The sequence below is a fragment of the Doryrhamphus excisus genome, chromosome 13, assembly GCF_030265055.1.
Source record: "Doryrhamphus excisus isolate RoL2022-K1 chromosome 13, RoL_Dexc_1.0, whole genome shotgun sequence".
In the NCBI taxonomy this organism is placed as follows: domain Eukaryota; kingdom Metazoa; phylum Chordata; class Actinopteri; order Syngnathiformes; family Syngnathidae; genus Doryrhamphus; species Doryrhamphus excisus.
In genome coordinates this window covers 18,033,421-18,057,892 of record NC_080478.1, presented here as the reverse complement: position 1 = coordinate 18,057,892, position 24,472 = coordinate 18,033,421, and the positions used below count along the sequence as shown (strand labels likewise).

The 24,472-nt window shown below is 38.9% G+C and overlaps 1 protein-coding gene across 1 annotated transcript in view; it reads left to right on the top strand.

Moving 5' to 3' along the window:
• Window positions 1-2,059: 2,059 nt before the first annotated feature.
• Window positions 2,060-24,472, top strand: part of btbd7 (BTB (POZ) domain containing 7) — a 37,835-nt gene continuing 15,422 nt past the window's right edge. Inside the window, exons 1-4 of the mRNA XM_058090732.1 lie at window positions 2,060-2,264; window positions 2,337-2,433; window positions 12,054-12,296; window positions 19,113-20,255. Coding sequence (XP_057946715.1) covers window positions 12,215-12,296; window positions 19,113-20,255 — 1,225 coding nt within the window. The 5' untranslated portion in view covers window positions 2,060-2,264; window positions 2,337-2,433; window positions 12,054-12,214. The remainder of the gene's footprint in view (window positions 2,265-2,336; window positions 2,434-12,053; window positions 12,297-19,112; window positions 20,256-24,472) is intronic.

Sequence of the window (24,472 nt, the reverse complement as noted above, 5' to 3'; positions counted from 1 at the left end):
GACCGGGATGTTGTTAGCACTGTAGCTGACATATCTATGGTAGCTATGGTCAGTGGCGTTTTTAGGGGGACATTTTATATTTTTTAGTAATTTTTAAAAAATTTGTATTGATTTTTTTTTCCAAAAAAATATTTTTTTATTTATATTTTTTATTGATTGTATTTTATTTTTACAAAAAAAGATCTAACAAATTTTATATAATAGGGCAAAAGCAGTCTAATAAGCAAGCCAATAAGCAGGCTAATACTAGCCTACTACTAGTAATAATCAGAAGAAGAATAATGATAATAGTAATAATAATGACTGGAATATTGTTAGCACTACAGCTGACATATCTATAGTAGCTATGGTCAGTGGCGTTTTTAGGGGGGCATTTTATATGGTTTATTTTTTATTGATTTTTTTTAAAAAAATTATTGATTTGTTTTTTTTTTACAAAAAAAATATTTGATATTTTTTTATTGATTTTATTTTATTTTTACAAAAGAAAATCTAACAAATTTTATATAATAGTGCAAAAGCAGTCTAATAAGCAAGCCAATAAGCAGGTACTGCTTATAAGTACGTCAAATATGGCAGCTATTATGTTAGACAAGTACAGAGATAAAGTGTATATGTAAACGATATACAGCTCATTAGCATTAAAGATACAGGCGACACTAAAAGCATGTATAGCACATAAGGCCACAACGTTATGAGACTTGCATAGAATCTACTCCAACAACAACAAAGATTCCTACCACGGTCCCGATCTTGTCTTTAGGTGGTTTACTCTGAATGATAGGCCTGAAATCTTGCTGGAACGCTTTCATCAGCGTGGAGCTGCTCAGTGAACGTGCTTTTAGGATGGAGAACATCCTTCTGCAAGACTCAGGTCACTCTCCTCTACTGGGACAAAGTGTTGCTCTTGACATTCCTTCTCACTTCCCGTGAGACATTTCTATGTAATTCCCAAAAGTCTCTTCCTGGGAGGAGCCAGTTCCACAGCCATGTGTAAATAAATATTCTGGGTAATTTCTCATCAAGACAAGAAGAGGAGGCAGGATGTAACATGTTGAGAATAAATAAACAATAAGGTTGAAAAATCTTTATTTACAAAAAAAGTATGCAGTAAATATCTACATGGATGTAACAACTTGTAATTATTGCAGTCAAGCTTTTGTTTTAGTAATAATTCACATTTATTGTGGATTTTCTCTAACCGTACATACAGTCTAAAATATATACTTATATTCACTTAAATCTTTTAATACATAGTGATTGTTTCGGATTTGTTTGATGGCACTCATTGGAAGAACCAATACAGAGAGTAATACCAACTGTTGAAGTATTTTGGATATTCAACGTCAAAGCATTGGAAGGAAAAAATAATTTGTTGTGTGTTTTTGTCGCACCCTGCCGGATGTCAGACGAACTACAGTCTATAAAGTCTATCTACAGTCAATAAATGACTTGACAACGAAAAGGTGTTTTGTAAAAAATAAAATATATTGCTAATTTGTTTCCACAAATCCAAATCAAATCCACAAATATTCTAAAATTGAATATATCAAACTGTATTCTAAAACTGAATACATCAAACTGCATGCAATTATATTATTAGTATTAGTGTTGTGATTTTTTTCCAATGACAAGATACATTTGCTCTCACACTAACAATTAATCTGAATTAAAAAATATATATTTGGTATTATTACAAAGTAAAATATGTGTACTTAAACCGTAAAATTACCATTGTTATCGAGCTATATACGCTAGAGGGCGCGCGTTGCTTTATATTTGAGCAACCTGCGTGAGTGCTGACTGCCTACTGACTACGTGCATGCATGCGTCAAGGTGGACAAAATACAGGAAGTCGAGTGAGTTACAAGATAAAATAAAACGAAACCGTGTTGAGTAACTGTCTATTCCCCGTTTTTAAAAAACATATTTTCTTCAATCTCTAATTTTATTTTTAAGCCCATTCAATAATAGACGCGTTTTCGCGTCTCCCAGACAATAGCTATAGATGTGCTTTTATTTTGAAACCCAAACCAGGAAGCTGTACTTGATGTTATGGTTTTGCTTGAAAAAGGGCAGCGATTGGGCCATAACAACCACCCAAGAAGGCGTTGAGCTACTCCGGAGAAAATGCCATGCAAAAAAAAAATGAGAACAAAACCAACCAGGATGACTTATTAGTCTCGGTTAATATCAGCGCTTGACTAAAAAAAGTCGTTGCAAGTGGAAGACCGGAGATGAAATGCAGACGCTGACGTCGAGTCGTGCGTAACGAGCAGAGTTGGAAAAAGAAGGTGTTGAGCTGCAATTTTTTTCTCTCTCTCTCCCCCCCTCAGCCACGGACAACTTGTGTCGGAGTGCTGCTTTTAGTAAGAGGCGATAAAGATAAAGATATATATCACCCACGACGACGACCATCCACGCAGTAAAAAGGTAAAAAAATATATATATATACTATTTATATTGTAACGGTTACACGGCGCCGTGCTTTGCGGTACATTTGAGTGAAGTACAAGGTACTAGCTTACCTTTAGCCTCCTCATCGACAAAATGCTACTAATTACACAGCCGCAGTAAATGGGATTCCCTTTCGTTTTGTACGTTTTCTTTTAATATTTATACATTTTACCAAGCTGGTTATGAATGTTTTTTGCCACCAAAGCACTTTTTTTAAGCGAGAATTCCGCTGAGAAGCCATATATCCCCCCCCCTTTTACTCCTCCTCCTCCTCACGGTAGCCAAGCTTTGACGTTAAGCTAACAAAGCCACAGCTAACCAAACCATTCATTTTAGCTGACTTAAATGTATTGTTTTGTTTGTTTTTTTGTGCTTAATTCCTTACTACGATATGCGTTGCTACTTTGTGGTTCAGTATACGCGTTGCTATGTTAACAGAATTACAATATATCTTGTCGGATTATATTATATTTCAACCTGCTGATAACAGTTTATTGCTTTATGATGGTGTATTTCACAGCTGAAGAAACTTCACCATATTTGGGAATTATTTTTGTGTTAGTTTTGTTGCTGTTATGTGTATAAAATCTGTGCACACATAGTGATAATACCCAATATTCAGTATGCTGTCAAGCTGTTTTTTTTCCTTGTTATTGAGTGAGGGTGCGCCCAAAATGACATGTCGGCGTCAAGGTTCTCTGTATGGCCAGGTGAGGCGTTTGTGTCAGCGGTTTTCCAGCCTCGTAATGATGTGTAATTATTGGAATTATATGTTCAGAAGTCCGTGACTTGTGTTTGCTTGCAAGCGTATACTTGCATTTAAAAGCAGTGCTTCTCTCAGGGGGAACTGTCAGGTTTTCATTTCAATGCAGACCTACCAACATGTACACATTTGTAGTACTCAACATGCAATTTGACTTTTGAATATGATTGTATGATCTCCATTTTGTTGCATTTTTAGTCTGTACATTCATTCATTCATTCATTCATTCACCCTCATGAGGGTCGCTAGGGTGCTGGAGCCTATCCCAGCTGTCTTCAAGCGAGAGGCGGGGTACACCCTGGACTGGTGGCCAGCCAATCACAGGGCACATATAGACAAACAACCATTCACACTCACATTCATACCTATGGACAATTTGGAGTCGCTAATTAACCTAGCATGTTTTCAGAATGTAATCCCACCCTCGGCCATCTCTGTGTGGAGTTTGCTGCGGGTTTTCTCCGGGTACTCCGGTTTTCTTCCCACATTCCAAAAACATGCTAGGTTAATTAGCGACTCCAAATTGTCCATAGGTATGAATGTGAGTGTGAATGGTTGTTTGTCTATATGTGCCCTGTGATTGGTTGGGCACCAGTCCAGGGTGTACCCCTGCCTCTTGCCCGAAGACAGCTGGGATAGGCTCCAGCACCCCCCGTGAGGGTAAGCGGTAGAAAATGAATGAATGAATGTTTTCGGAATGTGGTAGGAAAACCAGAGAAAAACCACGCATGCACAGGGAGAACATGCAAACTCCACACAGAGATGGCCGAGTGTGGGATTGAACTTGTGTCTCCTGGCTGTGAGGTCCGCGCGCTAAACACTCAGTCTGTACAGTACAGATAAATTAACAAATATTATCAGTTTCTCTATTATTTAACTATGAAATCCGAGTGAGCTGAAGTGATGGTTTTACAGCTGCAACAATTAATCGATGCTTAATCGATTGCCCAATTAATCGACAATCTTTCAGTATTCCAGCACACGTCTAATACAGTAAATATGCCTTTCAATGTTTCTTTTTTGGGCGGAAATAACCAGATAAACATGAGTCACACGAGTTTACCAAGATGCATAAACAAGTCACTCAAAATGTGCTGCCATTCATTAGCGAGATGCTAACTGGCAGGATGTGTTTGTAAGGTCATGAGCCATGACCGTAAAGAACCGCAAAGAACCTTCGCCTCTGATTTTTGCATCAGCATTTGCAATAAATTGGATTATTAGCTCCAGCTACAATAACACTGTCCGTCTGTCTTTAGTCCCCATTGTTGACAGCGGCGAAGGAAGCTAACGAGCTAAATAGTCGACCAGTGTCACGGTTGCTCAGTCGGATGACTCACCGCAGAACGGCGGACCGAGCGTTTTTTGGCAGAGAATTGCACGCCACATGCTCAACCCTGGCGCAGAACTTCCAAGTCAGGCATGGTACGAATGGGCTTGTGTTGAGTACGCCCCTTTTTAGTGTGCTAGTGGCCTGGAGTTTAAAAAAAAAAAAACGGAAATAAGCTGACACAATCCTCATGTGTAGCACGCCATAGTGTTGCCTGACCCTGTGTAATCCACAGGCTGCCATGACCACCATGAGTCATCGTTCTGGGCACATCACATTTGTTTCTCTCTGCTTGTCTGTGTGTGTGTGTGTGTGTATGTGTGTGTGTGCGTGTCTGTCTGTCTGTGTGTTTATTCTAGCCAGTTCTAATTCCTGCCGTTTCCTGTAGCTCTTATGACGACGGAGCCTGCCATCAGTCAGATGGCCCAATTTGCTGTCACACCGAACTGACCTGATTGGCAGAGATGCATAATCTGCTATGTCTCTGCTATGAATTAAACGTCACCATCGACGATAACATACTAACTCCTTATTTCTAAAATCACAAATACTTCAACTTGCTGATATAGTTCATCTTCAAACAGCTAAAATAATGCATAAGGCTAAAAAAAAATAATCAATTACCTAAAAATGTCATCCAATACTTCTCTACAAGAGAGGAGAAATATGATCAAGTACATTTGAAACACTTCTATGCTAGGACTACGTTATGCTAGCCATAGCATTTCAGTATGTGGAATCAAACTATGGAATGCACAACGATGAGCCAATTCAAGAAACAATACAAGCAGTTGATGTTTGCTAAATACAAGGATGAAGAGTCTTGAACCAGTCATGATGTGCTATATATATATATCACTATATTGACACTTACTATGGTACACATTATGTCATTGGATGGTCATATCACCTCGTACTTCGGTACAAGGTGCATTATTTAAAAAAAAAAAACTTAAACTGTATTATAGAAAGCAGGAAGTGAACAAATGTAACAGTTACTGATTGTAAAAGTACCAGATGGAGGGGTAGGATTTAATAAGCTTTGCTTCTTCCTACTCCTTTTGGACATGTGGAACTGTGAACTGATTATGTGATGCGTTCAATTGTAATCTGATGCATGTTCAAATGAAGTTAAACCATTACCATATGATTTCATACAATGTTCCATTGCTAGGGAAGGTTTTAGTTGAATTGGTAGATTATATATTTTTTTAATGGGATGGGAGAACCTCTCCTTGATTGTTCTTAAACTCCTGTCAGTGTTGTGTTGAGCAGATTAATGCTTATTATTATTATTATTATTATTATTATTATTATTATTATCTTATTAGAAGGCCGTGTGTTATTCTTTAGATTGCTAATTACTTGAGAATGACTCAACAGCACCTCTGCTTGTTTTAACGTACTTCATTTTACTTCATAAATGTCAAGATACTATCTAATGTCCTAAATTATGGGGCAAAATACTTTTAAAATAATGTTTTAACAGTAATATGTGTCTTTAGAGCCTATTTATGACCAACAAACTTTTATCTATTGTCTGAAATCCGCCTGCACAAGCCATGCTGCACTCAAACGGTTTGTTTTGAAGTTCTGGGTTTTTATGAAGCCGAGTAGGCTAAGCTAGCATGATGTTGTTAAAATGTGACTGTAGTGTTAGCACTGTAGCTCGCAGTTATGGCGGTGTTGCAATTGTGTCCTCTTCGCCACGCCTTTAAATAATGCATTGTTGAATGTGATATATGACATCTGTTATTTATTAGCATTTCATTCACACATTGCATTCACCCGTGTTTAACAGTACCATCTGTTTTTATTGGCCAATTCAGCCATTTTGTTAACACGGAAATTATAGATAGTGCCTACAATACCATGGTACCTTTTGATACTAATATCACTAATATTGGATAGTCATAGAATTTTGCGGATCTGGTAATCCATCATTGTTGTTATTTCTTAGAGGAGGATTTCTTTTTGAGTGTTTTTTTTTTTTTTTTTTGCTTTTGTATCTGTGTCTAGACATCAATACCATAGAGGTCACGGTGACAGAGTGTTGGTTTCTGCTTACTGCTTCCTGCGCCGCTTATTATGATTCTTTTAGGGTGCCCGTGATTGTATCAAGTGTCAAACGGTCTATAAGCTCTTGAAAAATAAGCTTGGTTGCTATCTATTTATAACACTGTTGCAGGGGCTTCGTGGCGGCTACCGTGTCCTAAAAGAATAGAAAAACAAATGCTTGGCGAAATGCAACGAATGAGGCCATCCAATTTGGATTTTAACCAAAGCGACTGCAGCTTAGTGAGCATTTCAATGATTAACTTTTACAGGTGTGTAGCGGCGATGACGAGGACAACGACCGTCAAACTGTAAACACACTTTTTAGGTCTTTAGAGGACTTTAAGAGGATTCACGGTGTGACTCGGTTTTTGCAGCAGGGATGCACTAAATGTTTGACATTTAACTCTCTTAAGCTACATTTTATTTTGTGGCTCTCCCACTGATTGGGACTAATCCATAAATCCATTTGTTCCTTTTGGCAGCAACTCATTTGCCTCTGCAAGAATAAATCACCTCGGTATTACTTTTTGAAAACAGACAATTTCACTCGGGAGTCTCCGGCACAACAGAATGAGTGGTTTTGTTATTTCTTTTAACCCTGATATTAAAAATAAACAAGCATATTGTTCGTATCTATATAGACTGGATTTGATCTGATGTTTGAAGATGGCGCCGCCCAAGTGCAAGCTAGTTACAGCAATGGAGGATGTAAACTCCACTCAACATAACGTACACACTAGTTAAATTTGTTGTGGGCTAATGATAGCAGTTTGGCTAAGATTGGCCGCTAATGTTAGCAATTATTGAATGTATCGCCAATCACGGAGGTCCGAGACACCGCAGGTTTTTCCTCTCCAATCAGTTTCCCCAGCAGGTGACTTCATCAATGAGCTCCTTCCCTCAAATTGAAGGAGGTGCTGATCATTAAAATAACCTGCTTTAGTGACCGTCGGGGAAAAAAACCATGCAATGTCTTAGCCCTCCACGGCATGAGTTTGACACCACACAATGAAAAGCTTAGACTCGCTTGGGGAGAAGTCAATTGCTGCAAACGCTGCAAATGACGTCGTATAGCGGCCTGTCACGATTCCGCGAATCGGAGCGCCACGATGCGGCCATCCGATATATGCGAGGGAAATTTAATGGAAATGCATTGGAACGGGACTGGAGATTTTGTCCGAAATAGGCGAAATTTGTTATAAAAAATCCGATATATGCAATGAATTTTTATTGGAAATGCATTACAGAAAAATTGGTTCTTTTTTATCTGTCCGTTGTGAGCGAATTTCCGATATATCCGAGGTTTACTGTATTTGCATTTTTAGTTGTTTTCCGATCATTTCAAGAGTGTCCTCCTCGTTAATGGTGATAAAACGTTCCATTTCTAATATTCTGTTTGCTATTTTCTCTATTTGTCTTTCACCGGGAGTGTCAACCGCTGACATGTTGACAGAACACAAACGGCAGCAAAACAAACGCTGTGTGTTCACGCTCGTGCGCTGTTCTCTGATTGGTTGTTTCACGGGCACGATACCAGAGCAGTGGGCTGATACGGGGACTGATACTGGACATGGTTAAACTCTATATTTTATCAGTATCACTGCCCTGGGCTTTGACTCAGTATCATTTCGGCCTTTTCCCGTATCATTTATGGGCGGTTTCTAGGGTACAGGGCCAATTAATACTGTAGTACAGTAAACCTCGGATTTATCGGACTCGGATATATCGGAAATTCGCTCACAACGGACAGATAAAAAAGAACCAATTTTTCTGTAATGCATTTCCAATAAAAATTCATTGCATATATTGGATTTTTTATAACGGATTTCGCCTATTTCGGACAAAATCTCCAGTCCCGTTCCAATGCATTTCCATTAAATTTCCCTCGCATATATCGGATGGCCGCATCGTGGCGCTCCGATTCGCCGAATCGTGACAGGCCGCTATACAACGTCATTTGCAGCGTCCAGGTACATTGGAAACATAGTCAAGGAAGTGCCTTTTTATAACGGATAAAATCCGATTTACGCATATACCGGATATAAATCCGATATATGCGTAAAACGGACATTTTCCGGTATACGCATATAACGGATTTCGCTTATATCGGACAAAACCAGTGGGAACAATCGAATCCGATATATCCGAGGTTTACTGTATGTGATAAGGTACGATACCTATCCAGTCCGATACCCACCTCAGACATTTTCTGTTGCGCGGTCTGAAAATCCACATAAATTATTGCTAAAGTGACTCGACTGTCATTTTAATACATCACCTCTGTGTGTACTAGGTATTTGTGTTTGTAATTGGTCTGTTGCATAACGGTCTTTAAAAAAAAAAAAACACTGCTAATGGCTCATTGTTATTGAAAAGACCCAAATGACTGCAGAGAGGCGAGCACCTAGAAAGGTTGCATATGTCCATGTGTGTAGAAAGAGATGTGTGGAGGGGGGGGCTGGGAGTGTCTGCTGTCACCTCTCATTAGGAACTTGGAGTCCGGCTCTGCCTCTAAACCCCCCTCCTCGTGTCTACCTCTCAGTCATAGCTCAGCGCAGCAACAAGACTGTTCCAGGCTTTAATGCAAAAAAAAATGTGTCTTAATTCTTAGTTTAATAGAAAGTGTCAGGGGGATGCTTTTTGTTTAATGGCGTGAGCCAAGTCCCTCTGAAGAGCAGCGGCCGCGCTCGACTGTGCTCTTAACATCTCTTGTGCACCGCAGCGGAAATTCAATTTGGTTCACTCGTTTCTGTGACTTAAAGCTTGGCAGTGTTGAATATTTTTCTTTTTTTTTTTTTTTTGCTTGCTTTGTTTTATCCACCTTTTTTGAGCACCACTACCACCCTCGTTGGTAAACAAGACTGCATATAAATATATAATAATCTCACGGGCTTCCTCTCCCCTCCCCTCCGTATTCAAATCCAGTTTCTAATTTTATCCAAATGAATTCCCTGTGAAGATATTTAAAGCAGAGTAATGAAATAAAGATCAACCAATGTTTTTGTTGAAGACTTCCAGTGGTGAATATGCACTACAGGCGATCATACAATCAGGGTTTCCCATAGGATTTTTTATTTTTTTTTTTGAAGCTGCGGTGGTGGGCTGGGAAGGTAGACTGCCACCGTTGGTCGTACCGCTGCTGTGGTGGCTGTTCAGCAACGATGCCGGCTTTTGCTAAAGCTCGAACAACAGTTAATGCAAATACTTTAGCTCAAGCACCCGCAATCCATTCACATATGGTGGCGTTCGCCGTCTTTCATCCATCGCTCTCACACTTCACATGTACTGTACATATTACGTATTGTTCTCTGATTGCTGTGTCAGACAATAATGATCCAACCGCCAATGAAGCGATGCGCTTACCAAAGTAGCAAAACATTTTTTTTTTCCCGATTTTGGGACACAGTGCACACATCAAGCGCACCGGATTATAATGCAAATCGTTGATTTATGAGAAAATTAAAGGCCTTAGGTACTTTATTTGGGTGGCACGGCGGTCTAGTGGTTAGCGCGCAGACCTCACAACTAGGAGACCAGGGTTCAATTCCACCCTCGGCCATCTCTGTGTGGAGTTTGCATGTTCTCCCCGTGCATGCGTGGGTTTTCTCCGGGTACTCCGGTTTCCTCCCACATTCCAAAAACATGCTAGGTTAATTGGCGACTCCAAATTGTCCATAGGTATGAATGTGAGTGTGAATGGTTGTTTGTCTATATGTGCCCTGTGATTGGCTGGCCACCAGTCCAGGGTGTACCCCGCCTCTCGCCCGAAGACAACTAGGATAGGCTCCAGCACCCCCGCGACCCTTGTGAGGAAAAAGCGGTAGAAAATGAATGAATGAATGAAAGTACTTTATTTGTGCCAAACAAAAAATTCTGGCAATTTTTATGTATTCGTAAAACATATCTTTTATACATACAGCCCTGGCAAACTGGCTAAAATGCCACAGCACTGTTTCACGTATGCCAATACGATTTAACATTGATGAGGATAAAAGTGATTGTGATCTCAGGATCTAAGAACTACATTTGAAACACTTCTATGCTAGGACTACGTTATGCTAGCCATAGCATTTCAGTATGTGGAATCAAACTATGGAATGGATTGAGTAAGGACCTCAAACAATGCACAACGATGAGCCAATTCAAGAAACAATACAAGCAGTTGATGTTTGCTAAATACAAGGATGAAGAGTCTTGAACCAGTCATGATGTGCTATATATATATATATATATATATATATATATATATATATCACTATATTGACACTTACTATGGTACCCATTATGTCATTGGATGCTCATATCACCTCGTACTTTGGTACGTGACAAAAAAATGTAATAAAATAAAAAAATAAAAAACTTAAAATTAAAATAATTAAAACAAAATTAAAAACAATTAAAAAAAACAACTTAAATTATATTAGGAAAGCAGGAAGTGAACACATGTAACAGTTACTGATTGTAAAAGTACCAGATGGAGGGGTAGGATTTAATAAGCTTTGCTTCTTCCTACTCCTTTTGGACATGTGGAACTGTGAATTGATTATGTGATGCATTCAATTGTAATCTGATGCATGTTCAAATGAAATTAAACCATTAAAATAATTAAAACAAAATTAAAAACATGAAAAAAAATTTTTTTTTAACTTAAATTATATTAAGAAAGCAGGAAGTTAACAAATGTAACAGTTACTGATTGTAAAAGTACCAGATGGAGGGTTAGGATTTAATAAGCTTTGCTTCTTCCTACTCCTTTTGGACATGTGGAACTGTGAACTGATTATGTGATGCATTCAACTGTAATCTGATGCATGTTCAAATGAAATTAAACCATTACCATTACCATTGTCATCCAACCCTAATGTACTGAAAGAAGTACTAATTGTGTCTCTTCCAGCTATGTTTGTCCTCCTTGTACATAGTTAAATGTCTGCTGTTGTTAAATGGTTGTCTTTAGTTCATTCAATTTGTCGCACCAAACAAACGAAAAGGACACATATGCAGAAAAAACAACGATGGGGGGGTCGGGGTTGTTTGTTTTAACCACATTATTTGTGTTGTGTTTTCACGCCTGACTCAGAAACCCCCGCCAAGTGCCTGCTTTTGATTTTGCTGTTGACCCCCGTAGCTAGAGGATTCAACACTTACAATGAGGCCTGTCATGCTTTTTGAAAAAAAGCATTTTTTTTTGTTATTTTTAGCATTAGAAGAAATCAATGGAACTGAAGGAGCGTTCTAGATTATATTACACATCCCTTTGTTCAAGCTCCCAGCCATTGATGACTGTAGCCCTTTTTCTTATCTGTTTAAACTGTCAGTTCGTTATGGCGTTATCCCCTGTGAATGGTTACGCTGCAACTTCTTAAACTCAATCATTGTCATGGGTTTCGAGCGTCTCTCTCTCTCCCTTATTCACTGCCGCCTCTCTCATCGTCCTTCTCCCAGACGTCGTTGCCGGCATGGCAGGCAGGACCCGGGGCTGTGGGAACACTTCAGATGATCCGCGGCAGACACGCAACTGATGAGTGAAGGGGAGCGCAGTCGCCTGAGCAGAATGACTCAGCAAGAGGGGAGACCCCCACGTAGCAAGTGAAAGAGACGTGAGGATGGGTGCCAATGGATCCAGCTATCCACACACGTGCTCCCCGCGCATAGGAGCCAATGCACAGACGCAGCAGACCTTTATTGGTTCGTATGAAATCACTCTTCTTATTTGCATATTGTGTGTAGTCATGTGTCGTATACAGCTTTAAATGTTCAACTAATTATGTTACCATGTTGTTTGTTTTAACCTTGTAGTTATTGTACATGTTATATAACATACTACAGTAAACCTCGGATATATCGGACTCGGATATATCGGAAATTCGCTCACAACGGACAGATAAAAAAGAACCAATTTTTCTGTAATGCATTTCCAATAAAAATTCATTGCATATATCGGATTTTTTATAACGGATTTCGCCTATTTCGGACAAAATCTCCAGTCCCGTTCCAATGCATTTCCATTAAATTTCCCTCGCATATATCGGATGGCCGCATCGTGGCGCTCCGATTCGCCGAATCGTGACAGGCCGCTATACGACGTCATTTGCAGCGTTTGCAGCGTTGCCTGCGCGTCCAGGTACATTGGAAACATAGTCAAGGAAGTGCCTTTTTATAACGGATAAAATCCGATTTACGCATATACCGGATATAAATCCGATATATGCGTAAAACGGACATTTTCCGGTATACGCATATAACGGATTTCGCTTATATCGGACAAAACCAGTGGGAACAATTGAATCCAATATATCCGAGGTTTACTGTATATATCCATATTTTTAGATTTTTTTTGGGGGGGGTGTGGGGATCTATAATATTAGGGCCTGATGTGGGTCAATGATTAGAAGCAACATTGATTTTCATGCATTGTTTTTTCTACAGTGTTTGGTGTAAAAGAAAAAAAAATCACACTCAAAGTTATTGCAAAAAACAGCTGTCAAAATATTACATATGCATATTTTTTCCCACACGAAATCTCAGGAGTCCAAAACCCCCGTTTATGGCGGCGTAGCATGATGAATCAGCTACATAGACGCTCCGTTTGAACCTCTATCAGTCTTTAAATGGTGGTAAATCTGTCAAATAATATTCCCCATATTTTGTCATCATGTTATTTTATTTTTTCATCAAATCAAGGCACTCACTCCCTCTATAATGTTTTTTTTTAAAAAAAAATAATTAAACGATCACTATTCCATGGTTGAATACAGCCTATTAGGTAAAAAAAAATATAGGTAAAAATATTGGTAAAAAATATGCACACATTATTTAAGTAAATTGGACTTATTCTTGGCATAAGTTGAGCATTTTCAAGCATAAAAAAGACTAAATGAACTAACTAAATGTAATAAAACGTAAATACAAGGCAGAAGAATCATTGTGATTATGAATGGAGTACTGTATTCTACATTGGCCACTAGGTGTCAGTAATTGTTCGGTGAGACAGGCACTAGACCAGGGGTCTCAAACTCGATTTACTTGGGGGGCCACTGGAGCTCGGGTCTGGGTGAGACTGGGCCACATCAGGTTTTCCAAAAAAAACAAAAAAAAAACGCATTTATTAAAAACAAAAAAAATTTAAAAACTTCGCTTTGGTTCCAATTTTCTACAAGAAAAGCTCTGATAAAACATTCCACCGTTCTCAAATATCTTACTTTTTATTTTTCTACACAAAATAAGATGAAAAATAAACAAATCAAGAATAAAGAAAATCAATCAATCAGTAATAAATAAATATAATAATAATAATAATAATAATAATAAAACGGCAAATAATAAAAACTTAAGAAACCACATTTAGTTGGTGGGTAGACAAATTATTTTTTTCAGATTAAAATGAACAAAGCATTATTAGAGCCCTGTAGACATGACAAAACACGACTATAGTGACATTTATACTTTTTTATTTACAACATATTGCGCAACTGCAGGGTCTTGAGACGCATGCTAACTCGCAAACTAGAGAGCTAGCGACCTAAACGGTAGCCTTCAAGTTATTTCCTTGAAACTTAAATAGCCAAAAACTTACCACTTCCACACGGATAGGGAGGATAACTATTAACAGTTATTTAACCTTTGACATGAACATTAATCAAACGTAATAATTTTTTCTGGGTACATGATACCATACAGCAACTTGTAAATCATTTTACTTGAAAAAGAACAATATACAGTTAAAATCCCATAGTTTTTGAATGGATTTGTTGTTTGTCCCACTTTATTCGGCAGTCCTTGAACGCACCATTTTGCGTGCAATGACTTTCTCCCACACTGCCCAGACTAATATACTGTAACTTCTAAATTGATGTTGTTACTGTCTTAGTTTTATACACAATAAATAGGACAGTAGGTCGCTATAATGTTATGTGTTTGTATACTGTACAATGCTGACTTTGCCCTATTATACTGAGCAGCCAGGACAGAGGTGCGTGCACCCGTTTTGCCACGATGCAACGGCTGCGGCGCAACCACTTCCATTTCTGCTTCTGCGGTCGCAATTGTGCTTTTCCTCTTTGCAAAATAACCTTGTGGAGTTTTTAAGATTCTCTCTTGAGGTCAGAGTTCCTGAAGACCCGCGACATCCGGTGTCGCATACAATAATGTTTTGACTTTAAATGTTGGTATAACTTAAGGGCGTTCCACTGTATTTTTAACATGTTTTAACAGGTGATACGTTGCATTTAATCACTGTTTACCTCACTTTTGCAACGCCTCAAAGTCTCTTTTTAAATAATTCAGGATTGCTACTACCGCACCTTCTGCCTCGAATCACATGCTCTATGTAACCTGAGCGTCCTTTCAGACAAAGGCCATTGTTACATTGTATTTTTACACCTTATTAAAGGTTCCCTAAGGTGTTGAAACTTCCAAGCAAGAAGTCAATTTTAGGCCTTTAGTACCTATAAGTAGTATAGAATTTTTATTACCTTCTTCATTTTGGAAATTCAACCCCAGGATAAAGACAAAGTTACCGTAATTGCCGCTAAAACTGCAGCTGAACCCCTACAGCGGTGGGGCGACTTATTGACCATGTTCTAATTTCTTGACATCTCCTATACTTAAGAATTATTACTAATTATAGTCAGTGAGAAACATTGGACAATGGCCATTTGGGTATAATGCATTATGGGGAGTTATAATGTTGCTGTTTTTAATTGTATAGCTTGTATTTTTTTTTTTTAGCTACTCTACTTTTTCAGTGTTAATTTGCTGTTGCTGATGATTTTAGTCTTCTATCTTAAGACATTGCTTCTCACTTATTTTCTGTCATGCCCTCCCAAGGAACATTTTTTTTCTTCACACAAACCCGTATTGAAAAACTAGAGAAACCAATAATATTTAGTCATTTTATCCGTACTATACAGACTGAACCTGAAACTGAAAGCAGGAAAATGCAAAAAACGGAGAGCATACAAACGTATTTGAGAGTCGTATTACAAGTTCAGCACTGTAAATTTGTTTCAAACTTGGACTTAAAACACCCCCCCAGGAGGCCCCGCGCCAGTGTTTGAGAAGCACTGATCTAAGATGAGACATTGAGTCAGACTACTGCAGGGGTCTCAAACACGCGGGCCACATTTGGCCCGCAGGACACTAGTTTGAGGCCCCCGCCTTGATATGAAAGTTTGCGGCCCGCGCAAGTTTGATATGGATGCTGTATGGTATCATGTACCCAGAAAAAATTATTAGGTTTGATTAATGTTCATGTTAAAGGTTAAATAACTGTTAATAGTTATCCTCCCTATCCGTGTGGAAGTGGTAAGTTTTTGGCGATTTAAGTTCAAAGGAAATAACTTGAAGGCTACCGTTTAGGTCGCTAGCTCTCTAGTTTGCGAGTTAGCATGTGTCTCAAGACCCTGCAGTTGCGCAATATGTTGTAAATAAAAAGAGTATAAATGTGACTATAGTCGTGTTTTGTCACGTCTACAGGGCTCTAATAATGCTTTGTTCATTTTAATCTGAAAAAAATAATTTGTCTACCCACCAACTATATGTGGTTTCTTAAGTTTTTATTATTTGGAGTTTTATTATTATTATTATTATATTTATTTATTACTGATTGATTTTCTTTGTTCTTGATTTGTTTATTTATTTTTCATCGTATTTTGTGCAGAAAAATTAAGATATTTGAGAACAGTGGAATGTTTTATCAGAGCTTTTATCGTAGAAAATCGGAACCAAAGTACTGAAAAAGTTTGTATATTTTTCTGTTTTTAATAAATGCGTTTTTTGGGGTTTTTTTTTTTGGAAAACCTGATGCGGCCCAGGCCCTAGCTCCAGTGGCCCCCAGGTAAATTGAGTTTGAGACCCCTGGGCTACTGTATACATTCAACGATAGCTAGTCAACTCTGCCAAAAAATGTGTTATCATTAGCTGACAACAAACATAACTAATGCATTGGGTGTGGTTTTATCGGCGCAGGAATATAATGCCTGTAGCAGCACTGTAACAACGCAGTGCTCAAATCCCCTTTTCATTGCTCAGCCAAGCCCCCCCCCCCCTCCCTGCTGAGGTTCAGCTAAGGAAACCCTGTTTACTACTCCATAGGGTTGCTCACCGGAGCGCTGGAGATACGGATGATTCACGGCATCCCAATTATTACTATTTGGGTCACACTGATGGATGTTAAGGGGAGACGATCTCCTTGGCAGAGCTTCGTCAGACACATGACTCCCCTTCTCATGCCAGAGATAACCGCTATTAGTAGAAGTGATGCAGCTTTAGTGCTCAAATGGACTGATCATTTGTGCAAATCGAACAAATGCTGTCAGTAATGTGTTTTGTTTTTTTGTTTTTGGTTTGTTCCGCAACATTACAAAGAGATTTGGTGTTTTTCTGTTGAACGTGGTCCAATGCGGCTCTGGTGGCCGGAGCAGAGTGGTGTGGTTTAAGGTAAAAGTGTGGTGACATTACAGAGGTGCCAGAGACAAACTGCCTCTTGCACATCAATACCGTAACGGAGGATCCGGCTTTGCCTTTCCCACCAAACACAACAAAGTGAAACACTGCAAACTGTGTGTTCCTTCAGACAGCGACACAGTAACCAGCTATCAAGTAATTACATGCTTGCTTAATGGCAGCTGTTATGTCTGGTATGATGTATACAGAACTTGTTGGGCAGCAACAATTGCTTTCAAATAGAGCTGTCAAAAAAATGTAATTAATTACATTGCAATTTTTTAGTCTGGCGCTCTTTTGTAACTTCATTCTGACCTGATTACACCATCAACAATTCCCACACCTTATACTATATGTATCTCCAACTTGCACACGTCTCTAGTACATTCATCCTGGGAACAACACTTCCTCATTGTGATGTATTCAGGGACACTCCGAATGAAAACAGCATTATAATGTGTGTGTGTGTGTGTGTGTAAATAAATAGGAAGACAAAGAAAAACATGAAGTGGATATTCTCATAACTCTTAATCCGGATGTACAGTTTGCTACATTTAAGTATGCTGGAAAATACACTCTAATTGTAAAAGTAAATGACCTGATGTCTTTAAAAGCAACTCCTCATTGCTCGTAATAACGCGGTTTAAAGTGTGACTCAAATGTTCTACTATTGGAGAGACTAGTGTTAGACAAATAGATTTTTAGACTTCGGTATCTTTAAGCATGATTGACATATTCAGTTCTTTTGGAGCTGTTAATACATACAAAGGTATATCATCCTTTCCTGTCATTTGTCTTTTTGTTCATTAAATACTGGAAAAATGGGTAATAATTGTGCTATTAATTATCAACAGATATTCAATTAATTTTTACTTTTAAAATATATATATATATATATATATATATATATAGTGTACCTGTGTGAGACAATACACCACCAACGTATAATGCAGAATATTTGACTGTTTCTGGGACAACTATATATATATATATATATATATATATATATATATATATATATATATATATATATATATATATATATATATATATATATATATATATATATATATATATATATATATATATATATATATATATATATATATATATATATATATATATATATTATATATATATTAGTGTACCTGTGTGAGACAATCGTCACATACAATTCCTACTCATGGTGTCAAAAGAACCACACACAGCAACCAATAGATGGATAAAAACAGACAATACACTACCAATGTATGATGCAGAATATTTGACTGTTTCTGGGACAACTTTGTCCCCAAAATTCCCTGTCAGTGCTGTTTATCCTTTCCTGTCATTTGTCTTTTTGTTCATTAAATACAGGAAAAAAATGGGTAATAATTGTGCTATTAATTATCAACAGATATTGAATTAATTTTTACTTGAAAAAAAAAATATATATATATAGTGTACCTGTGTGAGACAATACACCACCAACGTATAATGCAGAATATTTGACTGTTTCTGGGACAACTTTGCCCCCCCCCCCCCACCCCCCAATTCCCTGTCAGTGCTGTTTACACAGAAAGCAACCAATACTGTGTGTATAATATGTGGAGTTCTGCTACTATTGGAGAGACTAGTGTTAGACAAATAGATTTTTAGACTTCTGTATCTTTTAGCATAATTGACATAATATATAATAATTGTGCTATTAATTATCAACAGATATTCAATAAATTTTTACTTAAAAAAAAAAAAAAAAATATATATATATATATATATATATATATATATATATAGTGTAGCTGTGTGAGACAATCGTCACATACAATTCCTACTCATGGTGTCAAAAGAACCACACACAGCAACCAATAGATGGATAAAAACAGACAATACACCACCAATGTATAATGCAGAATATTTGACTGTTTCTGGGACGACTTTGCCCCCCCCCCCCCCCCCCCCCCACTTCCCTGTCAGTGCTGTTTACACAGAAAGCAACCAATACTGTGTGTATAATATGTGGAGTCTGAGCTATGTTTAGATAAAATCCATTTGCATTTGCTTGTGTGTTCCTTCCAGGGACCTCGTCCTATTCTCAGCAGGGATACGCCTGGGAGTCTAAGCTGTACAGCCTGGAGCATAGCCATGAGCGGCCCGCCGACAGGAAGAAGAAGAGCCTCGGCCTGGCAACCCTCAAAAGGCGCTTCATCAAACGAAGGAAGTCCAGCCGCTCGGCAGATCACGCCCGTCAGATGCGCGAGTTGCTCTCCGGCTGGGACGTCCGAGACACAAATGCCCTGGTGGAGGAATACGAGGGCACGGCGGCCCTCAAGGAACTGAGCTTCCAAGCCAGCCTGGCGCGCGCCGAGGCGCCCAGCTTGCCCCGGGACCTAGCCGCCCTTTATCAGCATAAGTACTGCACCGATGTGGACCTCATCTTCCATGGTACTTGCTTCCCGGCGCACCGCGCCATCTTGGCTGTTCGCTGCCCGTTCTTCAAAACTCTGCTGTCCTCATCGCCCGGCTACGGAGCCGAGGTCCACATGGACATCGACACAGCAGGCATCGACGTGCCCATGTTCTCCGCGCTGCTGCACTACTTGTACACGGGGGAGTTTGGAGTGAGCAGCGCAGAGGATTCCCGGCTGCAGAATGTGGACGTGCTGGTGCAACTCAGCGAGGAGTTTGGAACGCCCAACTCCCTGGAAGCAGACATGAAGGGCTTGTTTGATTACGAATGCTACTACGACGCCCTTTTGAGTTTCTCCTCAGACTTTGAGATGGTCGAGAGTTTCAGTGAGCGAGTGCCTGTGGCCGGAGCTCCCACTGTTGTTTCGGGAGGCGGCGCAGCTCCAGGAACCCCAGATGAGGATCTACGAGCTCACAAGGCTATCTTGTCTGCGCGCTCCCCTTTCTTCAGGAACCTTTTACAAAGGCGCATTCGAACTGGCGAGGAAATGACGGAGCGTACGCTGCAGACACCGACCCGCATTGTGCTGGATGAGTCCATCATACCGCGCAAGTACGTGCAAGTGATTCTTCACTGCATGTACACAGATGTCGTCGAGCTGGGCCTGGTCCTGCGAGGCAGCCCTTCGGCGGGTAGCCTTGGGGAGGTGCAAGCCCTGGTGTCCGGGGGTCGGGGTGCCAGCACACGCACAGAAGAGGCCATGGAGCTCTACCATATTGCTTTATTCCTGGAGTTCAGCATGCTGGCACAAGGTAAGGGATTATAACTCACATTAACAGCACAGTTGCGTACAAATCAATAATGCATTATGTCATTAGCTGCTTTCATGAATTTTAATCATTTGTTTATATGGCTTGCATTGCTACATTGCCCTCTTAAGGTCTGTTTGGTTTTGACCTCTCTGGCCTGCTTTTGTCGTTATTCCAAACACACATTCATCGAGGGCGTTTTTCCACTCTTAAGTAAATGTTCCACCTTTAAAGGCAGATGAATCATATGTCAAAATATTCCAAATATGACTTCTGCCGCCCAGACTGTACAGCTCTCTGCGAGGTCAAGGGTGTTAAAGCTATACTGTTTGGAATGGAGTAATAATACGGGTTGCAAATATACGCAGTGTTTGGGATGATCCGCAGGGGTCGGAAAAATACGAGGATTTGTGTTTACTGTATTTAATGGTAATGGTTTAATTTCATTAGAACATGCATCCGATTACAATTGAATGCATCACATAATCAGTTCACAGTTCCACATGTCCAAAAGGAGTAGGAAGAAGCAAAGCTTATTAAATCCTACCCCTCCATCTGGTACTTCAGACCATCAGTAACTGTTACATTTGTTCACTTCCTGCTTTCCTAATATAATTTAAGTTTTTTTTTTATTTTAAAAAAATTGTTTTTAATTTTGTTTTAATTATTTTAATTTTTTATGGTTTAATTTCATTTGAACATGCATCAGATTACAATTGAGTGCATCACATAATCAGTTCACAGTTCCACATGTCCAAAAGGAGTAGGAAGAAGCAAAGCTTATTAAATCCTACCCTTCCATCTGGTACTTCAGACCATCAGTAACTGTTACATTTGTTCACTTCCTGCTTTCCTAATATAATTTAAGTTTTTTTTTTATTAAAAAAAATTGTTTTTAATTTTGTTTTAATTATTTTATTTTTTTAATGGTTTTATTTCATTTGAACATGCATCAGATTACAATTGAATGCATCCCATAATCAGTTCCCAGTTCCACATGTCCAAAAGGAGTAGGAAGAAGCAAAGCTTATTAAATCCTACCCTTCCATCTGGTACTTCAGACCATCAGTGACTGTTATATTTGTTCACTTCCTGCTTTCCTAATGTAATTTAAGTTTTTTTTTATTTTATTTTTTTAATTAAATTAAAAAATATTTTCATTCATTCATTTTCTACCGCTTTAGTATTTTTTTTTTTTGTTGTTGTTGTTGTTTTTATTTTTTTATTTTTGTCACGTACCGAAGTACAAGGTGATATGACCATAAGGCAAATGGTGGTCACACTAGATACTGTTTTTTTCTGTTAAACCCCCAATTTTTTATGGTGGGGATTATTTAGCATCCTGGAGATGGGAAGTGTATATATATTTTTATAGTTCTAGTGATCTAGTATTATTATATATGCAAATCAATACCTAATACAGTATTGGTCTCCAACTCCTTTGCATCATCCTCCATTCATTTGCAGAAAATTGCTATCACAATGGTAGTACAGCGATTCACATTGTCTACATGACTCGGGGGCCGTTTCATCTTGAGAATGGCAGTCAAATGCATCTTTTTAAGTGGAAGCTGGAAGGACAATGTAGCGCATCTTGCATAATGGACTCCACGAGCAAAATTATGCCTGTGAAAAAGTATTCTTTGGAAGCCTCGTTGGTTCATATGCTCACTCAGACTGACAGGTTGTGAATCCGTCAACACTCTTAAAGGGCTGCGTGTTGGTCTGATGTAAACAATCACGCACGGTCAGCTGATCAGACACCATCTCACACCCGGGAGCTGTTGCTGTCATTCTTGACGGCTTAGCTGGTGAGCAGTCAAATGGTGCCACCCCCCCCCCCCCCCCCCAACCCACTCCCTCAATTCAACAACCCCCTGTGAGAGGGTATTTTTATCCCCCTCTCCGCCTTCACCCGCCGAGTTGTGCAGCACTAATCAGTTCCCATGAAACCTCGGTGAGGAATGTGGCAAGATAGTTGAGGTTCACCCGATGTCATCCTGTCCAAATTCCCACCCTTGCCTGCACTGCAGCTTCCTGTTATTCCCATTTTTCAAATCACATTCTCACTATAGGCCTGCATACTGTGCGGGGTGTCAATTTAAATTTTGATATCGTCTGTGGCTTTACTGCTAAATGAATCGTGGCAGCCGACTTTCCCTCAAACTGCCGCTACCGCCGTTGTCTTTAGATTCAGTGTGAGTATTGTAACATTGCAGAGCAGCAGCCTAGAATCGACTGTTTTCATGCTTAGCGTTGATGGGAACACATTTTTCTCCTAGTCGCGCCTGGTTTGAAAGGCAATGTATGTCATTGTCAGCGCACCTTTTTCTTTTGCCATTTCTTCCTAGTCACGACTTCTCCTGAATTGCCGCACGCTGAATCTTGGAGATTTAGAGTGCACTCGGCTAGGTCATTCGAAACGTGCCGGACTTAGGCGTAGTAATGCCCCCCGTCATGTACCGGGCCACCGTTGGCCTGCACTCACACATACCTCAATCTATTTGCTTGGGCCCTGACTTGTAAATAAGGTTCATGCAGGAGCCATTTATACTTTGTCAATTGGACAACGTTCAGTTACCACACCAATATATATTTATATATTATAAAGCAGGGGTCTCAAACTCAATTTACTTGGGGGGCACTGGAGCTAGGGTCTGGGCGAGACTGGACATCAGGTTTTCCAAAAAAAAAAACACAAAAACGCATTTATTAAAAACAGAAAAATGAATAAACTTTGCTTTGGTTTCAATTTTCTACAAGAAAAGCTCTGATAAAACATTCCACCGTTCTAAAATATCTTATTTTTTATTTTTCTACACAAAATATGATGAAAAATAAATAAACAAATCAAGAATAAAGAAAATCAATCAATCAGTAATAAATAAATAAATATACTAATAACAATAAAACGGCAAATAATAAAAACTTAAGAAACCACATATAGTTGGTGGGTAGACAAATTATTTTTTTCAGATTAAAATTAACAAAGCATTATTAGAGCCCTGTAGACATGACAAAACACGACTATAGTCACATTTATACCCTTTTTATTTACAACATATTACGCAACTGCAAGGTCCTGAGACGCATGCTAACTCGCAAACTAGAGAGCTAGCGACCTTAAGGGTAGCCTTCAAGTTATTTCCTTTAAACTTAAATAGCCAAAAACTTACCACTTCCACACGTAAAGGGAGGATAACTATTAACAGTTATTTAACCTTTAACATGAACATTAATCAAACGTAATAATTTTTTCTGGGTACATGATACCATACAGCATCCATATCAAGCTTACGCGGGCCGCACTAACATTAAACTTTCATATCAAGGCGGGGGCCTCAAACTAGTGTCTTGCAGGCCACATTTAGTTAATTAGTTAAAAATAACAAAATTGGATAGGCTCCAGCATACCCTGCGAGCCTAGTGAGGATAAGCAACATGGATGGATGGGATTGGCAACATCTAAATCCTGCTTTGTTTACAAAGCACATCTCTACTCAAACAGTGTGCTCTTTGTCTTAATGCTTATTTTGTGTGTGTGCTTATTTAGTTTTCATTAGATACAGGCACCATGTCGGAATTGAAGAGTTACAGTATGAAGATAAGCACATTTGTTTTGCTGAGCTACTCAGCTGATAAGATGGCGAGCTATTGATAGTTCGGGATGTACCTGTTAGCCTGGAAACACTATTTGTTTATGTTAAACAACATAATTATTATGAGTGTAACAAGAGATCAAGATTAAGTGGCACTTTAAAAAAAATAGTTTCAGTGAGAGTGGGTGACATTCCCAACCAAATCTGTGTACTTGGAGCAGTAAAACAGTATTGGTGACTAAGAAGTGCTTTCCCATAATGCCGTTTTCCCCCTTATTACTGTAGCGTTTCTTTGAAGTCGCTAATTATGCCATTTGTGTTTTCCTCAGCAACCAAAATAACCATCATCTCATGAAGATGCATGCAACACAAACATCTTCCCCCAAGCTGTTTTATCTATGTTTTATTCTAATATCTAGTCTATCTATCATCTAATCCAGTGATTTTCAACTACTAGTGTACCCTGAGAAACCGTCAGGTGTGGCGTGAGGAATTATCCAATATCACTTTTTTATAATTAACATTTATTAATCATCATTTGCAAATATGATGTCAATAGCCATTATGTCAATAGTATACATGGACCCAAATATTCCAATTGCATTTGGTTTATTTGCTCAA